Raw genomic sequence first — 12,251 nt, 5'->3', positions numbered from 1 at the left:
TTCAGTCATTTTTATTTTTTATCTCTTCAGTCTCCTTATGCATCTTCACATATATTTACTTCAGCAACCGTTACACAATGTGAACACAATAAAAGATAGAAAATTTAGTCTGCTATTTCTAGTTGGGTTTGGACAGGTATTTTATCTATTTGTCTATACATCAAATATCCCTTCATTGATTTCTTCTCCTTCAGGAATTGAACCAGTCTCATCCCACTATGCAGTTGGGTATTGTATAGTGTTATGTAGAAATAGTTGCTTTGCATTCCCTGCCTCACTTTTAATCTGTGCTATTCTGAGAGTTCTGTAGAGAAGCCTCTGTGACAACCACTCAGTGATGATGGTTCTTTGGAAATTGATTTTTTTTTTTTTATAACTGAGAAGTTCAGTTGTAATCTACCCACAGGCATAGTTGTCATCCTATCATTTGAGCTTGTTGTCGTTTTCTTAGGTCTAAAATATAGCCATTTTATACAAACCACATATGTGGAACCTATTCTTTTTAACTTTATTTCCTTTCTACTTTGGTCTAAGTTTAACCTACACTACTCCAATAATGTATGGTTGATTTTTTTTTTCAAATCAGTAAATACTGTCTTTGGTAGGGTTCAGTAGGGAGACGACTTATTACAAATTGAAATTCCCAAAAGTCCTAAGTGGAAATATCAACATTGCTTGAGCAGACATCAGGAAACCATTTATGTTTGCAACATGATAGCAGGGATAATAACATAATTATATGACATTGCTTATATAATTTATTAAATCAATATTTATGCTTTTCTGTTCATAATTTGCAGGTTATCAGATTATAAAAGATTAAACCATTTACCAGTAAGGAGTCTGCCATTCAATTTTGTGAATTTCATATAGATTTCACTAAGATATTTAACCTCATAGTGAAATTCACATTGATTTATTAAAATTAAACACCTAAGTGGTAGGTTTTCTAAAAGAAGTTGAAATAATTTTAGGTTGAAATGAAAGATAAATAACTAGAACACAAGTCTGTAAATGTTAAAATTATTAAAAAATATTTCTGTTTCTTAATTCCTTTAATAAGAGAAAAATGTAGTTATAAGTGTACTGTATTTTATAGGAAACCTAGAAGACTATATATTTCAGAATTTAGAAATTTTTTTGATTTTATAGAGGTAATACAGAAAATACACCAGATATTACATAGCTTGTTGTAGAACTGTACCTATAATCAATACACTAATTTTTGTGCAGACATATGTGTAAGTATTTACACATCTATGAACATGATATAAAAGATTAAAATAATCTCATTTTAATCAGGATTTTGCTGCCAAATATATTCATTTAAAGTTTATGTTTTTTTCTTTGTTTTTGGAAAAGCAAATATGTATTTGTAGAGCAAAGATGGCAATCAATCAATCTTCGAGTATATCTGTAGTAATTTGAATTTATGAGATGTGAAAATACCTGATATGCTATAAAGTAAATAAAAATTTTTACTGTAATTATCACATTATGGAAAAACTAATTTCACCTGAATCAGATCTATTGTAGATGAAAACCAAGACATCTAAGACATATCAATGAAATGCAGGATGATTCATTCTAGGTTTTAAGACAATATGTCCAGGCCCTATATTTATTAAACATGTTGATCACATGATATTCTATGGATGGTGCCGAAGCACATAGAATTTGGACCCAAGACAAAGTAATATCTAGCTTTCAGTTAAAATAAATCTATGCATCCATGTGTTATATTTTTGGCCAAAGTCATGATGAGTATTAGTTACCAGCACTTTATAATCCTTAATAATTATCTATCAAATTAATTAACCAAACTTGCTATGTGGTAGCCCAGTTATAGATTAGCCCTGCATACACTCTCTATTTACCCAATTTTCATTCTTATGTAATCTGTATGAATGCTGACATAATGCTGAAAAGAAACCAAGTAAGAAACACAGACATAAAGCATTAATAATGTATGGATTCACCAATCCAAAAAAAAAAAAAAAAAAAAACCGCATTCAATAGGAGTTTGAAATAAATTATTCAAAAAGTTATGGTTCAGGAAAACTTTTTTTAGGAGATATTCTGAAGTTGTTTCAGAGGAATTAATAAATCCCAAATAGTTTTACATGATTTACAATTTAAGAGACTTATCTACTAAATTAAGTATTTTTCTGTTTCTATGATTTTGTATATATATTCATTATAGCAATTTCCTGTGGGATTCCTAAAGCTCCGACAAATGGAGGAATACTCACAACAGACTATTTGGTAGGAACCCGAGTTACCTATTTTTGTAATGATGGATATAGATTATCATCTAAGGAACTTACTACTGCCATATGTCAATCAGATGGAACTTGGAGCAATCATAACAAGACCCCTCGCTGTGTTGGTATGTGTGTTAAAGTAATGGTATCATTTGTGTTTCTACTGGCATCTTGTACACTTTAAAAGATTATGTATTGTTCAAATTTTAGAACTAATCCCTGAAATGAAATGTGATGTCTAAGAGGGAATAAAAGTTAATTAAGCTGTCTTGTAATATGAACAATTAGAAGACAGTATAAGGACATAAACTCCAGAACATTTATGTCAAAAAAATAAAGTGAATTTTATTTTACATAACATAGTTTCACTTATTTTGTAAAATTCAACCATCAGTCAACATGAACTTTCTGTATATGTCCTTGAAAAAAATTTAAAGATTTATAATTAGTAAAATTATATTCCAATACACTCAGCTCTGATTTTTTTATAAGGGCAAAAGATGTTGGTAAGATGACCCATAACTTTAGCTTTCATCAGTATTCTTCAGGTTACTTGATTTAAAAAATATTCCCATTGCTTTCATTACTACTATAATAGGTAAATGAATATTATTTAATGGTGACATTAAATCGTTCTGTTAAAATATATAGTAGCAAAAAAAATTGGAAAAATGGTGGTGTAAATAAGGTCTTTTTGTCTTTATATTACATTTATTTCTTCTCAATACTAATTTTCAATTTAGTAGTCTTTTCTTTTAAAATGAAAGTTGTTATGTGTAGTCTCAACATAGGTATTGAATAATGCTTCTGTTTATCTTATGTTGAACAATTTTTGAATTAGCCAAAGTGTGTATAACACAACTCTTGCACAATTACCCTATTCTCATAAAACAGATTTCCTCAAAATACAGTCCTCCCAAAATTTCTGAATAATGAGAATATGTTGTTTCTGTATATTGCCTATTGTGACCAGTGTTGCAATGAACATGAGTATGCAGATATCACTTTGAGATCCTGAATCCATTTCCTTTGGATATATACCCAGATTGGGATTGCTGAAGCATATGGTAGTCCTCTTTTTAATATTTTGAGGTTCTTCCTTACTGGCTCTACATATATATTCTATAATGGCTGTGCCAGTTTACATTCCCACCAGCTTGTACAAGGGTGTCCTTTTTCCTACATCCTGTCATTTGTATCTCATAGAAATTGTGAAGAAAGACTTCAAAAAGAATACTTTTAAATCAGCTTCAAAGAACAGAAAAAATTTTAACAAATTAATATAATTGGAATGATTCATCACTAAGACACAGTTCATGTCTTTCTGTATTAAGGAATAAGTTTGGAAATGGTAATACAAAAAAAAAAGGAAGAAGAGGGTAGAGGTAAGGCAGTAATAAAGATTCTGGGTAAATAGAATAATAGTACACAGATTTTTGAAGTGTGAAATAGTATAACATATTCAAGGAACTGTCAGCAATACCACAGAGCTAGGGGAGTAGAAAAGATTAACATGGAAAATAAATTTTTAAAATGCTAAAGGACAATAGTGAATGGATTAAGGTAGTGGTGATATAGAGGTTGGAATAGATACAAGATACAGTTAAGAAGTAGAACAGACATGACTGATTAACATTTATGTTCTTGGTTTTTGTATAGTTGTTACATGTCCGAGTATCAATTCCTTTACCTTGGAACATGGAAGATGGCGAATTGTGAATGGCTCCCATTATGAATACAAAACTAAGGTAGTCTTCAGCTGTGATCCTGGTTATCATGGACTAGGTCCTGCTTCTATTGAATGTCTTCCTAATGGTACCTGGAGTTGGAGAAATGAAAGACCATATTGCCAAAGTAAGTATTCACTCAGCTAAATTTATGTCATAAGCTATTCTTTTTAAATTTAAATTTAGTTAATTAACATGTAATGTATTATTTGTTTCAGGGGTACAGGTCTGTGATTCATCAGTTTTATATAATACCCAGTGCTCATTACAACACATACTCTCCCCACTTGATTGAATTGCTTGGTCACTTCCTTTTCCAAACACACTAGAGCAAATAATGAGATAATATTATTAAAAAGATCATTTATTCACATTAAATTTTAAAATTTTGTAAGTTTTTGTTTGTTTGTTTGTTTGTTTGAGTAAACTCTCATGAAAAAAAGTACAAGCTTAGATAGAGAAATCCTGTGTTTGGATTCTAAATCTATCACTTACCACAGTAAACTTGATAATGCCTACTGTATACTTATAACTTGCTAGGCAGGCACTGCTTTTAGCCCTTTACATGTATTAATTCACTTTTTGCTTAGTTCTAATTTTATGAAGTAGTTGATGTTATTATACTTATTTTATCAAAAAAGGAAACTGGGCCCTGGTTTAATCATTTTACATAACTCACAAAACCTAAAAATGGTGAAGAAATGAGATTCAATCCAAGCAGCCAGACTATACTCTCTGGCTTTTAATCATATTATATGGTGTTCATTTTCTCTTATCCTAAATTTCTTAAGCTGGAAAATTACAATACCTACCTTGTAGTTATTAAAAAGATTTAATGGTATGTTATGTTGAAAATATCAGCTAGAACCTTATTCACAGCATGACCTTAGTAAATATTTATTGAATCAAATTGAGCATATTGTTACTCTATTTCCATGCATTCTTTTTTCCCATGCATTCTTTTAATATAAATGGCCAATGTCTTATTTATTGAATCAAATTGAGCATATTGTTACTCTATTTCCATGCATTCTTTTTTTCCCATGCATTCTTTTAATATAAATGGCCAGTGTCTAATACAGATAAGTTAACTGAGCATAGGACATTCAGATGAAATATTATGTAGTCCCATTGAACTTCCTTCCATACATTTATTAAGCATTTACTTTGTGCCAGGAAATATGCTAGGTTGAAAATTCATTCTTTCATTTTGTGTCCAACACAACTCTATGGCATTTATGATATAAACACTCATAATTTATAAATAATAAAGGAATCAGAAATCTAAATAGGATTATGATTATGATGATTAAGACTTTTAACAGCAAACAATGGTCTTTGTGTAATAAGTATGCAAGTATCTACTATTATTTTACTAATGAATATTCTACTTTACAATCTATTTTTAATATCCATATAAAGGGTTTGCCCTCTTTTATAAGATAATCATATTAATGAATTAAAATCAAATGACATCAAAAATAGATGTCAAAACTATAATTATGATATTCTAAAAATATGGTATCTATATTTCTAAATTTTTGCTGCTTCTTTCACAGTTTCTCCTAGGAGTTTTCTTTGCTTCTAGCCTGTTGTTTTCCAGTATTATTTCATTATACAGGCACATGGGATAGATATATTTCAAAGAACTAGGAAAAAAATATCTACAATAAAATCTTTAATTTAATCAGGCATTCAACAAATGTTTGTCTTGTTCTTCTGTGATGATGTAGAAGGGTTTAAGGGATCACCTATGATGTTGAAGAATTTAAGAGAATTTAAGAGATAAAACGAGGTCCCTATCAGGGCACCTGGGTGGCTCAGTGGGTTGGGCTGCTACCTTCGGCTCAGGTCATGGTCTCAGGGTCCTGGGATCGAGTCCCGTGTTGGGCTCTCTGCACAGTGGGGAGCCTGCTTCCCTCTCTCTATCTCTGCCTGCCTCTCTGCCTGCTTCTGATCTTTCTCTGTCAAATGGGTAAATGGAATCTTAAAAAAAAAAAAAAATGAGGTCCCTATCTACAGATAAGAGTGGGGGAAAGATGAGGAATCTAAGGACTGAAATTCACTGAGAAAATGGAAAGAATAGTGCTTTTGCTGATTATTTATTGATCTTTTAAATTAAAATAATATAAATACTAGTATTACTAATATTAATAAAAGTATAGCTACTTCAAAATATTGTTGAAGGATTAGTTCAAAATAATCACTACATTTAAAATTTTATATGCAGCAATTTAAAGTTTGCAAATTTTCTTTTTTTTTTTTTAAGATTTTTATTTATTTGTCAGAGACAGAGGGAGAGAGAGTGAGTGAGCACAGGCAGACAGAGAGGCCGGCAGAGGCAGAGGGAGAAGCAGGCTCCCTACCGAGCAAGGAGCCCGATGTGGGACTCGATCCCAGGACCCTGAGATGACGACCTGAGCCTAAGGCAGCTGCTTAACCAACTGAGCCACCCAGGCATCCCAAAGTTTACAAATTTTCAGTGGGCACATAAAGCCTCGATGTGAAAGTTGGCATGTGGGCTGGTGGCTAAGTATGTGATTCTGGAGTCTGACCAGAGGGTTTTAATTTTGATTTAGTTATTTATAGGCTGTGAAACCTTATTCAAGTTGCTTAACTACTATGTGCTCCTATCTTAGTCCATACAATTCATACATTGACTCCACCTACCTCATAGGGTTGTTTTGAGAATTATTTAACTTACAGCACTGGTAATAGTGTCTGGTACAAAATAAACACACAATAAACATTATCCACTATTGTTTTTAATTCAAGAAAGACATTTCATTCGCAGTCTTTAAATATGAAGGCGTTATAAGAACTGGGTTCTAAATGACTTAGTGAGTCAATCTCTTTTTCAGTTTTTTTAAACCTGCAAACAAAATGTGAAATATCATTCTAATGGTTTTTGTGAAAATCAAATGATATTTTACATGTAAATTTCTTTATCAACTGTGGTAATCTCAACAAAAATTAGTTGTAATTACAGGCATACTTCAGAGATATAATGGGTTCAGTTCCAGACCACCACAATAAAGCTAATACTGCAATAAAGGAAGTCAAATAAAATTTTTGGCTTCCCAGTGCTGGTATAAAAGTTATATTTACACTATACTGTAATAACATTGTGCTTAAAAACTATGTACATATCCTAATTAAAAAATACTTTATTGCTAAAAATGTTAACCATTATCTGGGCTTTCAGCAAGTGGTAATCACTGATCACAGATCACAGTAACAAATATAAAAATAATGAAAAAGTTTGAGAATTACCAAAATGTGACAGAGACACAAAGTGAGCAAATATTGTCAGAAAAATTGCACTGATAGGCTTATTCAACCAACGCAAGGTTGTCAGAAACATTCCATTTGTAAAGACGCAACATCTGCCAAGTATAGTAAAGTGAGATATTCCTGTATTATTTTAGCATTGTTTCAGATTAAAGAGGAAACTTTGGCCCAGGTAAGTCAAAATGACGGAAGTCCTTCACCTTGTAAATTTCTTTCTTTTATGACAACCTGCTGAGTGACCAGATTGGCTAAGTGAAGATATAAAAATAGCTTCATTACTTGTTGCTGTCACTCAGGTTTTAAGAGAACTCAAAGATGATAGATTTTAAAGTATGTCATGTATTTTCTCTGCATTTTCACACTTATCCAGACATGTCCTGTAAATGTCAATTTCAGTTGTGAATATGTCAGATCACAGAGAATTCAAAATGTTAAAAGCATATTTTGTTAGAAGGACACATTGACTATGTCTTCAAGCATTTTTGTTGTTGTTTTGTTTTGTTTTTGTTTCAAGTTATTTCCTGTGGAGAACTACCTACACCTCCAAATGGAAATAAGATTGGAACTCAAACTTCATATGGCTCCACGGCCATCTTTACCTGTGATTCTGGATTCATGCTCGTGGGCTCTGCAGTTCGAGAATGCCTTTCTTCAGGTCTTTGGAGTGGATCTGAAACCAGATGCCTAGGTATAGATTTTTGAATCATTTTAAGCAACCACACCCCCACCCTCCACCTCTGGAAAGGAGGGAGCCCTTTTTCTATAACAAGAGATGATCATTTATATTCACTCAGTAAAGACCTAGCCAGAAAATGTTTAACTGAAAATGTCTCATGCTAGAAAAACTATTGAACAGATAACTCTTAAAGTTAATCAACTAGTATTTCAAATGAGAATCTTATGTCATTAAGGAGAGACACATTTTCTTCCAGGCATGTGAAAATAAAAAGGTGAAAACTAATTGCTGAAAATTATATGTCTGCATACTCAGCTGGATTAAATCACGTAGCAGTTAATTCATTCTAAACCATAGTCAGTTCTCCTTTCACGAATTGGCTTAAGGTAATGATCGAAGGAGAAAGACGATTTCCACATTTAAAGTCTTTCTCCCTTCTAATGTCATAAGATTTTAACATGTGTAATATTACTTTCTTTTAAACTTTTAAAAATATATTTTTTCAAACCTGATTTTAGGCAAATAGAATTTCTTTCCCCTTAGGGCTTTTTAATTCATTTTTTGAAAACCTGTTCAGTTAAAGAAACTGAACTAGCTAGTTCTTGTTGCCCCTCCTCCTTTATTATTAAAAGAATATTCTGATTTATGCTTTATCTTTTTCCAAAGACTTCAATAATTTTTTAATAATAAGAGAATATATAATTTATGCTCTATTTTTCTTCAAAATGATTTCAAGATATGACAACAAGTACTGAATTGGGCATAATAAAATTGTTCTAATAATTATTCACTTGTCTTTTGGAAATAAGAGGTAATCATTTTGTTTACTAATTTAAAAATTGTGGATTATTATGAACAGAGTATTGCTAGATATGGACAGTGTTTTGTCTATAAATATTTACTATATTTAAGAATATAAGGAAAGACAGAAATGTCTATAACAATTTGGATTCACAATGTTTTGCTTATAAGCTTGACTATATTCATGTTAATGCAATCATTATTTCAAACTTAAAAAGGTACAGCCACAGGTTTTGATTAAAATCCTTTCCCCCCGCCCAAGCATATTTGTTAATAAGTACACTTGGAAGCCTAGCAACAATGGTTTCTTTATAAAAGCATGTATATTTGAATATGCTATAAGACTATTATATAAAAAATGGTACAAATTTAAGTCTTTATATAATTATATAGGATTAAATAATGAAAATATTTTTAATAGTTCCAAACTGATTTTTGTTATGCAGATTTCAGTTGGAGGTTACTTAGTTTACATATAAACCTGAACACATATATGTAATCTGAATTTTTGATCTACCATATTTTGTGGCTCTATGCCCTAATGAACTGTTACTGTACATTGTGTATTATTTATTGAATATTGTATATAGAGAGTGGTTTTATTTACCTGTTTAGAATCTTGATTCTGTTTTCTGAAGAGACAGGCTATAGCAGGAAGATTTCTAAGGAAATATTGCCTCTCAGTCTATGAAGACATCGTCATCCATTGCAGAGGAAGTAGTGTTGACATCTAATAGGAACTCTAAAAATGTAATTGCCAAACAAGTAAATTCTAGAATCTTGAACTTAACTTTAAGGATTAATGTAGTCCAGTCATGCTCATGTTTAAAAAAAAAACAAAACCTTATTCTTATAGCCACAGACACTTTTGGCTACTAATGGCCATTATTATGTGCTTATAATTGTTTCTCTAAATAAAGTGCATTTATTCCTAGTCCCTAAGCATCTTAATTGGAATTTTTCAGTTTTTCAACTGAAACACTTGACAGTGACACTTGATATGTGGGTATCTCTATGCCCACCACCTAGATTCTACAATTAACATTTTGTCAGATTTGCTTATCACATATCTTATCTATCCTTCCCGGCATAATCCATCAATTCATTGTTTTGGATGTATTTGAAAGTAATGTGCAGAATTCAGTGCACTTTTTTGCTAAACATTACAGCATGCATATCATTTCCAGGAGTTTAATATTTTCTTGCTCTTCTTAATTCTTTTTTACCATAGCAAAATATGTATACAATGGATTTTATGTCCTAAATGAGATGTGTTTTGTCAAATATGTATAACTGTGTACCTTAAACCACTTTGTAGTTACAGAACCTTCAAAAGGTTCCTCATGGCCCCATACAGCCAATCTGCAGCTCCCTCCAGCCCTAAGACAATAATTGTTTTTTGTTTTTTGTTTGTTTTTTACCATATGTTAGTTTTCCCTTTCTAGAAATCCATACGAATGGAATTCTAAATTATATACAGTGTAAGACTTCTTTCATTTTCTTTCCATGTTGTTGTGTGTATCACTATTTTTTTTTAATTGCTGAGCTGAGTAGAATTCCATTATATGAATATGCCACATGTTGGTCAATCCCCTATTGATAGACACCATACCCTTGTCCAGATTTGGGCTATTATGAAAAAAGCTGCAATGAATATTCATGTAAAATTTTTTGTGTGAGCATATGTATTCATTTTTCTTAAAGATTTAGGAGTAAAATTCCCAGAAGAGTTCTTGTCTCACATTTTCTCCAGCATGTGGTATAGCCAGTCTTTTAATTTTATCCATTCCATTGGGTGCATAAAGGTATTTTATAACATTTTAATCTGCATTGTCTTGATGACTGTTGATGGAGTACAGTTTCTTGAGCATTTTGGCCATTTGTAAATTTTCCTTTGTGAATTGGTGAAATATATTTTATATTGAATTGGCTTTTATTATGAATTATAGGATTCTTTGTATATTCTGGTGATAAGGGCTTCATTATTATGCATTTACAGATATTTTCTTACAGGTTGTAACTTGCTTACTTATTTCTTCTTTTAATAGGCAGAGATTTTAGATTTTTTTAAAGTCTGTCTTTTCTGGTTATTGCTTTCTGTATCTTGTTTATGAAACTTTTACTCAGTCAGAATTCACAAAGATTTTCTTTCTTATTTTCTTCCAGAAGTTTCATAGTTTGGGGTGTTATTTTTATATCTTTGATTTAATTTGTTCTTGTATGTATAATGAATGAAGTAAAATTGAGGTCTAGTTTTTTTTCTAGCAGGGTATCTGACACTACTAGTTGGATAGGTTTTATACTAAGTCTTGAAATTTTTTATGTATGTCTTTCAAATTTTTCTTAATTTTCAAGATAACATTGGATACTGTATGTCTTTTCTAATTTAATAGGTTTTAGACTTAGCTTATAAATTTTTATTTTAAAAAATATCTAGTAGAATTATGATCAGGATCACATTGAATCCATACATCATTTGAGGAGAATTGGAATTGGACAATGTTAAGTCTTCCAACTAATAAGCATGATAATTAGTATATTTATTCATTTATTTAGGTCCTCAATTTTTTTGCAATAGTAATATGTTGTATTTTTAGCATAGAGATTATTTAAGTCTATTGCTAAAATTATTCCTGAGAATGTTTAGTATGTTTCTAATATTATAAGTGAAATTGTTCATTTTTAGCTACATTTTCCATTTAATTTATATTTTCACATTGTTTGCTGCTAATATATAAAGATATAATTATTTGAAATATTTAATGTCCTGAAAACTTGCTAAATTATTAGTTTTAGGATTTTCTTAAAATAAGATTTTCTGTATATATATCATCTGACCTTAGAATAATTTTACTTTTCTGTTTCATAAATTTATGCTTTCTTTCTACCTTTGTATGAATGTTTGGGTTGCATAGGGCTGACCAAACAACGTTAAATAGAACTGGTCATCCTTGTCTTATTCCCTATATGAGAAAGAAAGAATTCAGTATTTCACTGGTAAATATATCAACTGGAGGTTTTTCTTAGATGTCTTTTGGCATTTGGAGACTCTATTTTCAACAGTAAGCAATGCTCTGGACACTGACTGAGTGTCCTGTGATTACATTCAATTCTTTCACTGTCTAACTAGAGATAGCATCAGATTCCTTAGGTTAAAGTTTCAGTGTTGTTGTGTTTTTGTTTTTTTTTTTCCCTACGATTTTATTTATTTGAGGGTTATGTGTCTGCCTTTGGCTTGGGTCCTGGTCACAGGGTCCTGGGATCAAGCCTATGTTGGGCTCTCTGCTCAGCATCGAATCTGTGCTCCCTTTCCTCTATGCTCTCTTCTTCTGTGCTCTCTCTCTCTCAAGTAAATAAATGGCCTTTAAAAAAACAGTTGTATTTATTTGAAAGAGAAAGAGAACTCAAGCTGGAGGAGGGGTAAAGAGAGAGAGAGAAGCAAACTTCCCACTCAGTGGGGAGGCCAGGATTGACCAGAGCCAAAGGCAGATA

General features: G+C 31.3%; 1 protein-coding gene across 1 annotated transcript in view; it reads left to right on the top strand.

The window, feature by feature from the left end:
- Positions 1 to 12,251, top strand: part of CSMD3 (CUB and Sushi multiple domains 3) — a 1,237,422-nt gene that overhangs the window by 1,158,248 nt on the left and 66,923 nt on the right. The window contains exons 51-53 of the mRNA XM_004743466.3: positions 2,204 to 2,389; positions 3,924 to 4,118; positions 7,797 to 7,970. Coding sequence (XP_004743523.2) covers positions 2,204 to 2,389; positions 3,924 to 4,118; positions 7,797 to 7,970 — 555 coding nt within the window. The remainder of the gene's footprint in view (positions 1 to 2,203; positions 2,390 to 3,923; positions 4,119 to 7,796; positions 7,971 to 12,251) is intronic.

Source organism: Mustela putorius, unplaced genomic scaffold (genome assembly GCF_011764305.1).
Source record: "Mustela putorius furo isolate JIRA1106 unplaced genomic scaffold, ASM1176430v1.1 tig00000228_pilon_pilon_pilon, whole genome shotgun sequence".
NCBI lineage: Eukaryota > Metazoa > Chordata > Mammalia > Carnivora > Mustelidae > Mustela > Mustela putorius.
Note: the sequence above shows the minus strand (reverse complement) of the source record. Positions and strands in the feature narration are given on the sequence as shown.